At 47.3% G+C, this 16,545-nt stretch overlaps 1 protein-coding gene across 1 annotated transcript; it reads left to right on the top strand.

Annotated features, from left to right (window-relative positions):
- The first annotated feature begins 14,582 nt into the window (after positions 1-14,582).
- LOC143974616 (thymosin beta-10-like) lies at positions 14,583-15,641 on the top strand. The gene is made up of 3 exons (XM_077476186.1): positions 14,583-14,748; positions 15,233-15,347; positions 15,447-15,641. The coding sequence occupies exons 2-3, from the start codon at positions 15,248-15,250 to the stop codon at positions 15,476-15,478; spliced, it is 132 nt and encodes a 43-aa protein (XP_077332312.1). The 5' UTR covers positions 14,583-14,748; positions 15,233-15,247; the 3' UTR covers positions 15,479-15,641.
- The last annotated feature ends 904 nt before the right edge of the window (positions 15,642-16,545 follow it).

Below are 16,545 nucleotides of genomic sequence, written 5' to 3'. Positions count from 1 at the left end.
AACAAAAATAAATAAATAAAAATGATTCAGGAGATCTGACGAATAAAAATATTCTATTCATGAAATCAGGAAAAAGAATAAAGAAATAAGTTTTGGAGAAGTCTGTGTGAATATGAGTAACAAAACAACTTAATTATTCTAGCATTATAAAGAAAAAGAGAATGTGCTGCATTAAACATTGCAGCATGACAAATGTGCTATATCAATTTCGAACGCTAGTTTTACCTGACCGAGCGCTTCCGTCTCAGAATTTATTCTGAGAATGCGTGGCACTTTGTCCGTTGGACTAGGCTACAGACGATCGGAATTGACGCGATCGGATCATGTTGTCGGAAAATTTGAGATCCAGCTCTCAAACTTTGTGCGTCGGAAATTCAGATGGAAAAAGTCAGATGGAGCCCACACACGGTCAGATTTTCCGACAACATGATCCGATCGGACATTTTCCATCTGAAAATCCAACCGTGTGTACGGGGCAGAAGACTCCACGACACCTTCCGATGGGCCTCCTACAAACCATACCCAATGGAGAGAGGCCCTGAACGCACCAGTCTATGGATTTCATTGTGGAGTTACCCAACTCCCAGGGCAACACAGTTATCCTTATGGTGGTTGACCGGTTCTTAAAGATGTGTTATTGTATTCCACTTAAGAAGTTGCCCACTTCTAAGAAACTGGCTTCCATTTTTGCTCAAGAGATCTTTCCCTTACATGGGCTACCCGATTCTGGTGAGTATTTTGTGCACAGGTGGGAATTCAGCCTGCTTTCTCCTCTGCGTATCACCCGGAGTCTAATGGGGCCGCAGAACGAGCCAAACAGTCCTTGGAGCAATTCCAACGTTGCTATATTTCTGACCATCATAACAACTGGTCAGACTTATTGCCATGAGCAGAGTTTGCTTGTGTCTTGAATTCTGCTTCCCGATTGTCCCCATTTATGGCGAATGATGGTTTCCAACCTTCCATGTTGCCTGACTCGTTTGTTCCACAGAGTATTCCTGCATTAGAGGAGCATCTCCGTGGTCTTCGTTCCACTTGGGCACAAGTCCAGGAGGCTTTGCGACATACTGATAGGTACAGACTCCATGCTGACCACAGGTGCATGCCTACGCTTTCCTACCAGGTTGGGCACAGGGTCTGGCTGTCATCTTGCAACCTCCGACTTCGTGTTTCCTCACTGAAGGTCACACCTCAGTTTATTGGGCCTTTCCATATTCTTTGCAGGATTTACCCAGTGGCTTACACATTAGACCTTCCTTCTAGTATGCGTATTTCGAATGTATTTCATGTCTCCTTAATAAAACCTTTGGTCTGCAACCGCTTTACCACCTCGGTGCCACGTCCTCACCCTGTACAGGTTGAGAACCGTGAGGATTATGAAGTATAGTCCATTGTTGTCTCCCGTCGATTCCGTGGGTGCATACAGTACCTGGTGCATTGGAAAGGGTACAATACAGAGGAACGCTCTTGGGTCTCATCCTTGGACGTACATGCACCTGTCCTCTGTAATTTCCATAGATGTTTTCCACTCAAGTCCGTTGGTCCTCTGAGGGGGAGGGGTCATTGAGGAGGGGGTACTGTCAGGGCTGGGCTCAGCCCTTCCTTCTCTGACCTGGCTACTCAGCTGTCGGCTAATTGCCAGCTCCTATCTCTCCACAGTTAGTCAGCTGTTGATGATATCCTGCTCGTCTGTCCTGCCTACTTAAGCCGTCCAGTCCAGAAGATCTCTGCCTTCGCCTAGGCTCTATGATGTTGACCAATCTCCTGCATTCCTGTTTAAAGACTTGCTTTGCTGATCCCTGACGTCTGGCTTGGCTGACTATCCGTTCTGGTTACTGAACTTTGGCTATGTTTTGACTAAATTTGTTCTTTTTTACTTTTATTATTAAACAAGTGTGATTCAACTGTGCTTCCGTCTCGGTCTGATGTCATGGTTTCTGACAGGATCGCTTTGTAAAGCAGAGCACTTGAGCTAATTCGGCAGGCTTCTGCGTCCCTCAGACACCCCCTCCCCCCAGTCTTCTTGAGGACTATGCCTGCATGGCTGCCAACAAAATGCAGGGAATTGAGGTGGGCCAATGCTTCTTTTGTAAGGAAGTGATATATGTGGCCCTAAATAAGGGGCCGAGGGGCGAACTCACAAGCAAAACTCACCTGTGTGAGTTGGACCATTCTCCTCCACCTCCTGCCACAACTCCAACACCAGAGCCACAGCCTGGAAGGAAGCATGGAAGAAAGCGTGTAAGGAAGACAAGAGTGTGATGGCCTGGGTTCAGTCTGGTCTGGCAAAAGACTCAGGCTGTTGTAAGCTCACAGCCTGGGGACATATATGTCAGCTGCTGCTGTTCTTGGGGCCCTGGACCAGATTGTGCTATCTATTAAATGGACTCCTCAGGCTCCCAATTTTACATGTCAAATAGTTGATGTGCGCCCTGGGGTACAAAGGCTTTGCCAATTTCAACAGTTTATCCAGCGTTGCCTTCCTCTTTATTTTGTTATGACACATTGGGCTTTCCCATTGGGGTGGCTTTTTTAGGCGCTTAAGGCCTCATGCACGTGAGACGCAGGTGAAAACTCTGCTCAAAAAAAGCTGAAACGCGCGTTTAGAAACGTGCGTTCTGCCGCGTTTGCGTTTATAAGCATTTATAAAGATAACATCATGTAGACCCTCCCCAAGCTCTCAAAGCATGTTTTTTTTAACAATTTCTGCTATTTTGATCAGAGTGAGCAGCAGCAACATAGAGAGCAGTTTTACACTTGCATTTGCCTCTCTTTCTGTGGTATATATTTTTAAATGGATGACATATTGAATAGGGATGAGCCGAACACCCCCCGGTTCGGTTCGCACCAGAACTTTCGAACGGACCCCGCGTTCGTAACGAACGTTAGAACCCCATTGAAGTCTATGGGACTCGAACGTTCGAAATGGAAAGTGCTAATTTTAACGGCTGATATGCAAGATACTGTCCTAAAAAGGGTTTGGGGACCTGACTCCTGCCTCAGGGGACATGGGTCAATGCAATAAAAAGTTTTAAAAGCGGCCGTTTTGGCGGGAACACTGATTTTAATGACGATTAAAGTGAAAAAAAAAATGAAATATTCCTTTAAATATGGTGCCTGGGGGGTGTCTGTAGTATGCCTGTGAAGTGCCACGTGTTTCCCGTGTTTAGAACAGTCCCTGCACAAAATGACATTAAACGGAAATAACACCATTTAAAACTGCTTGCGGTTTTAATGTTATATCTGGTTCCTGCAATATGGTTGAAAATCATTCAGAAAAATGGCATGGGTAGCCCTCCCTGCCCATTACCAGCCTATTTGGGTCTTGTACGCATATTAAGGGGAACCCCGTACCCATATTAAAAAAAGGAAATGTGTGTGGCCCCCAGGCCCTATATACTCAGAACAGCAGTATACAGGTGGTGCAAACAAGACAGGGACTGTGTAGGTTTGTTGTGTTAAGTTGAATCTGTTTGTAATTTTCAACTGGTACATTTTTAAAGTGTAGCTCCAGTCAAAAAAACTATTTTTAAGCTTTTTGGAAAACATAGGGAAGGGTTATCACCCCTGTATAATTTGTTTTGTCGTCCATCTTTTTTCATCTCACTTGCTGTTGTCTCCTTCCGTTTGCAAGTAGGAGATGTTTGTAAATTGGATGTTTGAAAGTAGGGGCCTGCCCTATATGCTCTGCAGAAATGGCGGAACAAGGTGTTGGTTTTGCCACAACATTGTAAGCCCTCAAAGTGACTCTTGGTGGGCGCTGGAGCGCCCTGCTGTCAACGATTATATCAAGAATTGTAATTACATGCCATTGTTGAACAGTGGTAGAAAAATTGACCTTTGGTGGTTGTGGTGCTGGTGCCACAACACTATAAGTCCTCACCGTTACTCTGGGTGGGCACAGGAAGGGGCCCTCTTGTGAAATATTATATCAAGAATTGTAATTACATGTCCCTGTTAAACAGGGGCAGAAAAATTGGGCCTTAGGCACTGGTGCCATCACACTGCAACCTCTGCCATATACTCTAGTTTTATTGCAGGAATTAGCCCTGCTGCAAAGCATTGCATCAAAAATTGTACTTAAACGCCCCTGTTAAACAGGGGCAGAAAAATTGGGCCTTAGGCACTGGTGCCATCACACTGCAACCTCTGCCATATACTCTAGTTTTATTGCAGGAATTAGCCCTGCTGCAAAGCATTGCATCAAAAATTGTACTTAAACGCCCCTGTTAAACAGGGGCAGAAAAATTGGGCCTTAGGCACTGGTGCCATCACACTGCAACCTCTGCCATATACTGTAGTTTTATTGCAGGAATTAGCCCTGCTGCAAAGCATTGCATCAAAAATTGTACTTAAACGCCCCTGTTAAACAGGGGCAGAAAAATTGGGCCTTAGGCACTGGTGCCATCACACTGCAACCTCTGCCATATACTCTAGTTTTATTGCAGGAATTAGCCCTGCTGGAAAGCATTGCATCAAAAATTGTACTTAAACGCCCCTGTTAAACAGGGGCAGAAAAATTGGGCTGCTGGCATCACCCAGAACCAAAAATGTTCTTCCAACATATCAGCGGAGGAGGAAGAGGATAGACAATCAACATAACAGGACAGTCACTCAGCATCAGCATAGGCAGTCTTGAAGGGATGTGGTATTTCAAAAAAAATTATTCGGTTACATCAGCTTCAGGTGCTTGGTAGCTGTGGGTGATCCAAGACTGATTCATCTTGATGAAGGTCAGTCGATCAACTGATTCGGTGGACAGGCGCACCCTGTGATCGGTAACGAAGCCACCAGCAGCACTGAAGGTGCGTTCCGAAAGAACGCTGGATGCAGGACAGGCCAGTAGCTCAATTGCATACTGTGCAAGCTCTGGCCAGTGATCCATCCTCAAGACCCAGTAAGCCAGAGGATTTTCAGTGGGAAAGGTGTCCAAGTCTGACCTTGCCCCTAGGTATTCCTGCACCATGTAAATTAGACGCTGGCGATGGGTGCTGGAACCAATCATACCTTGGGGCTGCGGACTAAAAAATTGTCTGAAAGCATCAGTCAGACGGCCACCTTCTCCACCGCTCCTTCTGACTGATGCCTCAGCAACACGTTGTCCAGGACCAGGAGTTTGTGACCTCCCAGTCTCTGGGAACGCGTTGCACAGAGCTTTCTGCAAGGCCTCCCGGAGATGTCTCATCCTCTGCGATGGCAAGATAAGGTCGGCAACCTTACCCTTGTACCGTGGATCAAGGAGAGTGGCCAGCCAGTAATGGTCCCTCTCCTTGATCCGAAGAATACGAGGATCCTTCCGCAGGCTTTGCAGGATCAGGGAGGCCATGCAGCGTAGGTTAGCTGAGGCATTCGGTCCGGAGTCCTCTGGGTCACTAAGGAAAACATGATCCGCAGCTACCTCCTCCCAGCCACGTACAAGTCCACGTGTTTCTTGGGACTGTAAATCATCCCTATAAGACTGCTGCTGCTGCTGCTGCTGATGCTGAGTGCCAGCCTCCACCACCATGCTGACACAATCATCCTCCTCCTCCTCCTCACCCTCTTCCTGTGTGATGGGTGGCACAGCAGGAACACTGTCTGGATAAAGGGGGCCTTGAGAGGCAAGGAAGTCCTCCTCTTCCTGCCTCTGTTCTGCCTCAAGTGCCCTGTCCATTATTCCACGCAGCGTATGCTCCAAGAGGTGGACAAGAGGTACAGTGTCACTGATGCATGCACTGTCACTGCTCACCATCCTTGTGGCCTCCTCAAACGGTGACAGGACAGTGCATGCATCCCTGATCATGCCCCACTGGCGTGGTGAGAAAAAACCAAGCTCCCCTGACCCTGTCCTGGTGCCGTAGTCGCACAGGTACTCATTGATGGCCCTCTGCTGCGTGTGCAGCCGCTGCAGCATGGCCAATGTTGAGTTCCATCTGGTGGGCATGTCACATATAAGGCGGTTCTTGGGCAGGTTCAACTCCTTTTGGAGCTCAGCCAGCCGAGCACAGGCATTAAATGATCGGCGGAAATGCACACAGACTCTCCTGGCCTGTTTCAGGACATCCTGTAAGCCGGGGTACCTGCCCAAGAACCGCTGCACCACCAGGTTAAGGACGTGAGCTACACAGGGCACATTGGAGGGTCAGTTGTCCCTGTCGGAGGGCGGAGAGGAGGTTGGTGCCATTGTCGCAAACCACCATTCCTGGCTTAAGCTGGCGTGGCGTCAACCACCTCTCGGCCTGCCCCTGCAGAGCTGACAAAACATCCGCCCCAGTGTGGCTCCTGTCCCCCAAACAAACCAGCGCAAGCACGGCATGGCATCGTTTTGCCTGCGTACTTGCGTAGCCCCTGCAACGCATACGGAGCACCGCTGGTTCTGAGGACAGAGCACTGGAAGAGGCCATGGAGGAAGAAGAAGAGGAGGGGGTGGAGGAGAGAGGTGTGTCACAACCAATAGTAGCATTTTGGAGGCGTGGTGGCGGAACAACCTCCAACACTACTGCACCTTGTCCTGCATCCTTCCCAGCAGCCAGAAGAGTGACCCAATGGGCCGTGAAAGACAGGTAACGTCCCTGTCCATGCCTGCTGGACCATGAGTCAGCGGTAATATGCACCTTACCGCTGACCGCCCTGTCCAGCGAGGCAAGGACATTGCCTTCCACATGCCGGTAGAGAGCCGGAATCGCCTTCCGTGAGAAAAAGTGGCGTTTGGGGACCTGCCACTGAGGAACCGCACATTGTACAAACTCACGGAAGGGGGCCGAGTCTACCAACTGAAAAGGCAGCAGTTGAAGTGCTAGCAATTTAGCCAAGCTAGCATTCAACCACTGGGCATGTGGATGGCTGGGAGTAAATTTCTTCCGCCGGTCCAGCAGCTGGGGCAGGGACATTTGCCTGCTATAATCGGACGTGGATGTACCACTAGCAGAGTTCCCGGAAGCACTTGGCTGTGACACACCTAATTCTACACCTTCATTCCTCTCAGAGCAGGTTTCAGAGAGGACTGAAGGTCTAGTGGGGTTGGAGATGCCAGCTGATGAGGAGCAAGGAGAGGTCCGCTTTGTTCTTTGGTGTGGGTCTTTGAGGTATGCTTGCCAACGAGCTGCATGGCAGGTCAACATATGTCTGGTCAAGCATGTGGTGCCCAAGCGGCTGATGTTTTGGCCACGTGAGATACGCTTGAGACATATGTTGCAAATAGCAGCGGTGCGATCTGATGCACTCGTCTCAAAAAAGGCCCACACCAAAGAACTTTTAGAATAACGCGCAGAGGAAGCACTCTGCGCAGGCGGAGCTCTGCGGTGTGATTCAGTCGGTGTGCTGCCCCTAAGCTGGCCCCCGGAGGGCATCCTGCCTCGTTGGAGATGTGCCTCCTCCTCCTCCTCCCTCCTTCCAGGCACCCACGTGGAGTCAGTGCCCTCATCATCCCCTCCCTCTTCATCGCTGTAGCAAACCTGGCAGTATGCTGCAGCTTGTGGAACATGACTGCCAGATTGCTGTGCTTCTTGAGCATCCTCTCTCTCTGCGCTCACGCTACTGCCTTCCTCTAGCTGAGTGTCATCATCAGAGCCCACCAAACACTGGGCATCCTCCTGGAGCATGTACCCAACACTGTGCTCAAAGAGTTCAGGAGACTCCTCAGGAGGACGTGGTGGGTCTAGGGAAGGAGTCACTGATGATGACATTGAGAGGAGGGACGACGATGTGTTGGCAGCTGCTTTTCTACTACCCTGAGACTGGGTGAGAGAGGATGAGGAGGATGAAGAGGGCTTGGTCATCCACTCTACCAAGTCGTTGGCATGTTGCGGTTCAACATGTCCAGCTGCAGAAAAGAAGGACAAGCATGTCCCATGGCCACGTGCTGATGACAATGCACCGCGTCCACGACCAGCACTGTTGTCTCTAGACACAGAGCCTGCTTGCCCTCTTTTATCGGCTCGCGCCTGTCTGCCTCTCCTTGCTGGCCTTCCAGACATGGTAATGGCCTGAAGGGAGTTGGGTAAAACAGTAGTTGGGTAGTTTATATTGTGCTGGAGGCACACAACACCCACTAACTCCTGCAGATGCCTTTTTTATAGAACAGCAGAGTTAAAGGGGTATATACAGATGTATACTGTGCTGTGCTGGAAGCACACACAACTTCCAATAACTCCTGCAGATGACAATCAGGCCCAAATAGAGAACAGCTATGTAGGTGGATTATAGCGGTATGTACTGGGTACAGAGCACGCACACAGCACGCACTATCTCCTGAGTGACACTACTGACTGCAAGCTCTATTGTTAAAGATGGACCACTAGCTATATAGGTGAGGTGAATATCACGGTGTATACTGCGGTCAGGGCACGCAGACAATAACCAGAAAACAGCAGAGTTAAAGGGGTATATACAGATGTATACTGTGCTGTGCTGGAAGCACACACAACTTCCAATAACTCCTGCAGATGACAATCGGGCCCAAATAGAGAACAGCTATGTAGGTGGATTATAGCGGTATGTACTGGGTACAGAGCACGCACACAGCACGCACTATCTCCTGAGTGACACTACTGACTGCAAGCTCTATTGTTAAAGATGGACCACTAGCTATATAGGTGAGGTGAATATCACGGTGTATACTGCGGTCAGGGCACGCAGACAATAACCAGAAAACAGCAGAGTTAAAGGGGTATATACAGATGTATACTGTGCTGTGCTGGAAGCACACACAACTTCCAATAACTCCTGCAGATGACAATCGGGCCCAAATAGAGAACAGCTATGTAGGTGGATTATAGCGGTATGTACTGGGTACAGAGCACGCAGACAGCACGCACTAACACTACTGACTGCAAGCTCTATTATTAAAGCTAGATCACTAGCTATATAGGTGAGGTGAATATAGTGGTGTATACTGCGGTCAGGGCACAGGCAGTAACCACTACACAAGAGCAAGATAGTAAATCAGCCAAAAACGATTGGTGTGTAACTGTGTTGAAGGTACACAGAACACCCACTGCTTCAGACGCCAACACACTGCACGAGGCCGCCTTAATGGCGGCCTTATATAGTGTGGGGCGTGCACTACACAGCCTGAGCTATGATTGGCCACAGGCAGGATGCCTGTGGCCAACCATGGCTCTCCTCGCTGCTGTCGCTGCGATTGGCCAAGCATGCGGGGTCACAGTGCATGCTTGGCCAATCGTGAGACAGCAATGCATTGCGCCATCGCAGTGCATTGTGGGCCACACGAATTTTGCCGCGAACGGCCCAAACGTTCGGAATTCGGCGAACGCACGAACGACCGATGTTCGAGTCGAACATGCGTTCGACTCGAACACGAAGCTCATCCCTAATATTGAATATATGTCAGGAAATGCTCCTGATGTTGCTCTTGATGAGACGGCAACGTTGTCGCAAATTTCGTGAGAGGTCCAGAGTCAGAGCTCGTCGATATTGGACCCATCCGTTGATGGGACAGCGAATGTCCGTTGGATATTTCACAAACCTGTATGTGCAGCTGCGTACCTACCCCGACAAGTTTTTTCATTTTAGCAGGATGTCCATTGTCACATTTGATCTGCTCTTAGAAAAAGTACGACCTGGTCTGACATTCGTGGACACCAATATGAGAAACAGTGTGTCACCAGAGGAACGTCTGTTGGTAACGATCAGGTATGTGTATATATTTTAAAAAAAAATGTATCTATAGATGTACAGATGAATTTTTTTCTCTGTCCTTTATTTTTTTTAAATAATGTCTATTTATAGCAAATTATCCAATTTTTTTAAATATCTAAAATTTTCTTGTGGCAATTTTTAACGTTTTCATTATTTCTAATATAAAACAATATTAAAATAGTTAATTATTTATTTTTTAATCTTAATATATGTTTTTATTCATTTTTAATGCTAGTTCCATTGTGTCTGCATACCGAATTTGGGGTTCCTGGCAATAAGTGGCCCCAAGATATGGGCCCCCAAATTCGGGTCACAAAATGTCATTCTTAGATCATATTTCTGAGTTTTCGGGTCCAAAAAATTGGCCCCAAGATATGGGCCCCCAAAGTCGGGTCGCAAAATGTCATTCTCTGATGCAGAAAAGCGCATGACATTTTGTGACCTGACTTTGGGGCCCCCTATCTCGGGGTCACTTGGTGATAGGAACCCCAAATTTGGATATGTTGTAGTGCTAGATCCAGTGTCTGCATACCAAATTTGGAGTTCCTGGCAATAAGTGGCCCCAAGATATGGGCCCCCAAATTCGGGTCACAAAATGTCATTCTTAGATCATATTTCTGAGTTTTCGGGTCCAAAAAATTGGCCCCAAGATATGGGCCCCCAAAGTCGGGTCGCAAAATGTCATTCTCTGATGCAGAAAAGCGCATGACATTTTGTGACCTGACTTTGGGGCCCCCTATCTCGGGGTCACTTGGTGATAGGAACCCCAAATTTGGATATGTTGTAGTGCTAGATCCAGTGTCTGCAAACCAAATTTGGAGTTCCTGGCAATAAGTGGCCCCAAGATATGGGCCCCCAAATTCGGGTCACAAAATGTCATTCTTAGATCATATTTCTGAGTTTTCGGGTCCAAAAAATTGGGTTCCTTTAAAAACGCAAACGCGGGTGCCACGTTTACATGCGTTTTGCGTCTGAAACGTGGAAATTTTTGCGTCTGAACCCATTTTTTTGCTTCTGGAAAAACGAGGTTAAACGCAACTGCATAAAAACGGCAAAAAACATGGACACATAGGATAACATTGAATGAGTTCAGGGGCAGTTGAAAAAAGTGTCCAACTGCATCTGAACATGCGTTTAACTGCATCTTGTGTGCATGAGGCCTTACAGGTGCTATTTTTAGCCCTAGCACCTAAAAAATGCCTCAGTGAGAAAGGTGTCTTATACAGAGCAGGTACAGTGCCTTGAGAAAGTATTCGGCCCCCTTGAACTTTTCAACCTTTTGCCACATTTCAGGCTTCAAACATAAAGATATAAAATTAAAAATTTTTGTGAAGAATCACCAACAAGTGGAACACAATTGTGAAGTGGAACAAAATCTATTGGATATTTTAAACTTTTTTAGCAAATAAAAAACTGAAAAGTGGTGCGTGCAAAATTATTCGGCCCCTTTACTTTCAGTGCAGCAAACTCACTCCAGAAGTTCAGCGAGGATCTCTGAATGATCCAATGTTGTCCTAAATGACTGATGGTGATAAATAGAATCCACCTGTGTGTAATCAAGTCTCTGTATAAATGCACCTGCTCTGTGATAGTCTCAGGGTTCTGTTGAAAGTGCAGAGAGCATCATGAAGACCAAGGAACACACCAGGCAGGTCCGTAATACTGTTGTGGAGAAGTTTAAAGCCGGATTTGGATACAAAAAGATTTCCCAAGCTTTAAACATCCCAAGGAGCACTGTGCAAGCGATCATTTTGAAATGGAAGGAGTATCAGACCACTGCAAATCTACCAAGACCTGGCCGTCCCTCTAAACTTTCAGCTCAGACAAGGAGAAGACTGATCAGAGATGCAGACAAGAGGCCCATGATCACTCTGGATGAACTGCAGAGAACTACAGCTGAGGTGGGAGAGTCTGTCCATAGGACAACAATCAGTCGTACACTGCACAAATCTGGCCTTTATGGAAGAGTGGCAAGAAGAAAGCCATTTCTCAAAGATATCCATAAAAAGTCTTGTATAAAGTTTGCCACAAGCCACCTGGGAGACACACCAAACATGTGGAAGAAGGTGCTCTGGTCAGATGAAACCAAAATCCAACTTTTTGCCCACAATGCAAAACGATAGGTTTGGCATAAAAGCAACACAGCTCATCACCCTCAACACACCATCCCCACTGTCAAATATGGTGGTGGCAGCATCACGGTTTGGGCCTGCTTTTCTTCAGCAGGGACAGGGAAGATGGTTAAAATTGAGTGGAAGATGGATGCAGCCAAATACAGGACCATTCTGGATGAAAACCTGTTGGAGTCTGCAAAAGACCTGAAACTGGGACGGAGATTTATCTTCCAACAAGACAATGATCCCAAACCTACAGCAAAATCTACAAAGGAATGGTTCACAAATAAACGTATCCAGGTGTTAGAATGGCCAAGTCAAAGTCCAGACCTGAATCCAATCGAGAATCTGTGGAAAGAGCTGAAAACTGCTGTTCACAAACGCTCTCCATCCAACCTCACTGAGCTCGAGCTGTTTTGCAAGGAAGAATGGGCAAGAATTTCAGTCTCTCGATGTGCAAAACTGATAGAGACATACCCCAAGCGACTTGCAGCTGTAATCGCAGCAAAAGGTGGCTCTACAAAGTATTAACGCAAGGGGGCCGAATAATTTTGCACACCCCACTTTTCATTTTTTTATTAGTTAAAAAAGTTTCAAAAATCCAATAGATTTCGTTCCACTTCACAATTGTGTCTCACTTGTTGGTGATTCTTCACAAAAAATAATAATTTTATATCTTTATGTTTTGAAGCCTGAAATGTGGCAAAAGTTTGAAAAGTTCAAGGGGGGCCGAATACTTTCGCAAGGCACTGTATATGTAACATGTATTATTTAAAAATACTGTAGGTGTGAACAATTAAAGGCAATGTTATTTCCCTTGCTATTACAATGTGAAACCTTGCCCAACCCAGAGGCTCTGGTGTGGACTAGCCCTTAGGGCTGATTCATAGCAGATGCAGTCCAGTGTGTTTTTAATCACCTCAGCATCGGGCACTTTCACCCCCTTTCTGCCCAGGCAAATTTTCATCTTTCAGTGCTGCCGCACTTTGAATGACAATTGCACGGTCATACAACACTGTACCCCTATGAAATGTTTATCAAAAAGACAAATAGCGCTTTCATTTGGTGGTATTTAATAACCAATGGGGTTTTTTTTTTTTTTTGCTACAAAACTGAAAAAAAGTTTTTTCGAGTTTCTGTTATGAAATTTTGCAAATAAGTATTTTTTTTTTCCTTCACTGATGGGCCTTCGTGAGGCTGCACTGATGAGGCCTCACTGATGAGTGATGGTGAGACTTAACTGATTAGCACTGTTGAGGCCTCAATGATGGGCACTGGTGAGGCTGCACTGATGGGGCCTCACTGATGGGCACTGGTGAGGCCGCACTGTTGGGGCCTCACTGATGGGCACTGGTGAGGCTGCACTGATGAGGCCTCACTGATGGGCACTGGTGAGGCTGCACTGTTGGGCACTGGGGAGACTGCACTGATGGGGCCTCACTGATGGGCACTGGTGAGGCTTCACTGATGGGCACTGGTGAGGCTGCACTGATGGGGCCTCACTGATGGTCACTGGTGAGGCTGCACTGTTGGGGCCTCACTGATGAGCACTGGGGAGACTGCACTGATGGGGCCTCACTGATGGGCACTGGTGAGGCTGCACTGATGAGGCCTCACTGATGGGCACTGGTGAGGCTGCACTGTTGGGCACTGGGGAGACTGCACTGATGGGGCTTCACTGATGGGCACTGGTGAGGCTTCACTGATGGGCACTGGTGAGGCTGCACTGATGGGGCCTCACTGATGGTCACTGGTGAGGCTGCACTGTTGGGGCCTCACTGATGAGCACTGGGGAGACTGCACTGATGGGGCCTCACTGATGGGCACTGGTGAGGCTGCACTGATGAGGCCTCACTGATGGGCACTGGTGAGGCTGCACTGTTGGGCACTGGGGAGACTGCACTGATGGGCACTGGTGAGGCTTCACTGATGGGCACTGGTGAGGCTGCACTGATGGGGCCTCACTGATGGTCACTGGTGAGGCTGCACTGTTGGGGCCTCACTGATGAGCACTGGGGAGACTGCACTGATGGGGCCTCACTGATGGGCACTGGTGAGGCTGCACTGATGGGGCCTCACTGATGGGCACTGGTGAGGCTGCACTGTTGGGGCCTCACTGATGAGAACTGGGGAGACTGCACTGATGGGGCCTCACTGATGGGCACTGGTGAGGCTGCACTGATGGGGCCTCACTGATGGGCACTGGTGAGGCTGCACTGTTGGGGCCTCACTGATGAGCACTGGTGAGGCTGCACTAATAGGCAATGATAAGGTTGCACTGATGGACACTAATTATCAATGTAAACAATGTGCTGACAGGCTTGCTGGTTATCGGCTCTCCTTTGCTCACACAGACAACATGTGAGGAATTCCCTGATTCTCACCTATGCTTTTTAATGCTTTTTGCAGATTTGCACTACAGAACGTGTTCCATAGGAGACCATGTTAAATGGGCGGTGGTGCAAATCTGCAAAAAAAAAAAAAAAGCACTAAAAATGCATAGGTGTAAATCAGGCCCAACGCAGGACATGGCACCACACGTCACACCAGCAGGGTGCATAGACTTGAATGGTGTATCAGGTGGTGACACCTTCCAGACACCCCACTGTGCTATATACACCCTAATGATAAGAATTGTGGAAACACGTGTTGTGTATAAGCCGGGAACCTCAGACTTTAGTCATTGCAATGCCGAGGCGTGCCGTCTGCTAGCCATTAACATACAGAACGTGTTCCCGTTATCTCAGCCCTCAGTCTTCCTGCTTACTTCATTGTTCTGCACACACCCACGTGCCGCTTCCGCGCTATCACTGGGCGTGACACTAGGCGGCACCACGTGACCCGCTCTGCCGACAGCTTCGTTAGCGGTCGCCCAATGGGGTGAAACCATGACGAAGTCATTGGGCTGGGCTCGCCCTATAAATAAGGGGGGCTGGGGGTCTGTACCCATTGTTCCTCTTGTGAAGTGGTGATCGCTGCTGAGAGCTACTGCCAGGTAAGGACCAGGGATGGGCGCAGCATGGGCATCGCTAGATTGTATGTTTGCCCAATGACTAGATAATATATATGTGTGTCTGATAACTCTGTATCCCATTCGCACCACGATGTCTAGTTTAAGCTATTTAACATCTGATTAGAGTCGGCTAGAAGGAAATGTTTTAGCTTAAAAAAAAAGGATTTTAGCTGTGAAGGGAGACGACTTGTATAGGAAGCAGCTTACAAGAGGCCACCATTTATACATTTAGGGGCATGCAAAAAAAATTACTTATTTTCCATGTAATTCAGCAGCTGTGGCCTCTTGTAAACGGTTTTCATCCATTGATATCTGTGATCTGCCTTTAATGTGGGAGCCTGATAAGATGTGTGGGTGCTCATTAATGCTGTACAGAGATGAGGATTCCGTGGGTGCTGTCTGTCTATCTATCCGTCTGTCCATCCATCCGTCCTGACAGCCCCTCCATCTGCTTCCTTTTTTACAGACAAGAGCATTAAAGATGGCAGACAAACCCGACCTGAAAGAGATCGACAGTTTCGACAAGTCAAAGCTGAAGAAAACCGAGACACAAGAGAAGAACCCCCTGCCTACGAAAGAGGGTAAGTCTTCTGGACACCCACCCCCCTCTTATGTGTTCTTATGCCATGATTGCTGGTTTTTCTCCGGCTTGTGTTCTAATAAAATGTCATGCTTTCCAGAAATTGAACAGGAAAAGCAAGGCTTCAATTAGCACCTGGACCCTCCCCGGGATTTGGTGAAATCGTGCACTGTGAATGAAGATGTGACCTGCCAGTCCTAATGAAGGATCATAGAATGCCAAAAAAGGGAATTTTCTGTCTGAACTTGTCTTCCCTCTACGTATTTGAATGGAATAAACATTTTGTGCAATAAAAGGTCATCTCTGCATTTATTGCTTTTTTATCATATCAGTTTTGCATAGTGTATATAGTTAAATGGATGGGGGAGGGGGGGGGGGAGAGAAAGGTGTGTTCCACTTTCCTAGCCAGACTGAACTCCCACGTTGATAGAGATAGATATCTCTATCTAATATATTTTCCTGTTCACATATTGTGGGGTTTTTAGCCTGATTTCTTTTAGCAGATGATTTGATGACTTTGTATTATTTTATATTTATATATATATATATATATATATATATATATATATATATATATATATATATATATATATATATATATACACAAATATTTTTTTTTTTTTTAATCACTCCCTATGTTAAAGTTGGTGTTATGACTGCCCCAGTTATTCTCTTTTCAAGGTGTTTCCCTTTTTGCTGCATCCAATAAGGCTACTTTCACGCTGTAGCTGTGCTGCATTGGTGCTAAAACTCTAGTGTGACAGTAGCCTAAAGCCACCCATACAATTGGACTAGTTTCCCTACATTGTCTTCAATAGAACATACAAGGAAGGCATCCTTGTCTTTCCTCCCCCCCCCCCCCCTCACTGGCTTGAAAGTGCATTAGGGCTGCAACTAATTTTCATAATGGTTTAGTTGACCAGTTAGACCTTTCACACGGGGCAGAGATCTGCTTGCTCAGCAGGGATTGCTCCGTCGATCCCCACTGAGCAGGAAGATGACAGGTCTATCTCTGCACACTGCGCAGGGATGTACCTGTCAGAGCGCTGCTCTCCGCCATGGGAGGTCAGATGACGATGGACCCTAAAGTCTGTCACCCGATCCAATGACAAATAGAAAAGTAAGGTTTTTCCTCCGTCACACTTTATCAGAGCGGGTCCAATGTCATCGGACATTTCACCACTGACACCCAATGCTCC

Source organism: Lithobates pipiens, unplaced genomic scaffold (assembly GCF_037356315.1).
Source record: "Lithobates pipiens isolate NorthernLeopardFrog02 unplaced genomic scaffold, aLitPip1_a1.2 Scaffold_13, whole genome shotgun sequence".
Classification (NCBI taxonomy): Eukaryota; Metazoa; Chordata; class Amphibia; order Anura; family Ranidae; genus Lithobates; species Lithobates pipiens.
This window is presented reverse-complemented; position numbering and strand designations above follow the sequence as displayed.

Excerpts from the sequence above, each read along its gene's own strand:
- LOC143974616 (XM_077476186.1), top strand. The coding sequence starts at position 15,248 with ATGGCAGACAAACCCGACCTGAAAGAGATCGACAGTTTCGACAAGTCA. Across the intron at positions 15,348-15,446 it reads CCCCCTGCCTACGAAAGAGG|AAATTGAACAGGAAAAGCAA; the intron begins GTAAGTCTTCTG and ends CATGCTTTCCAG.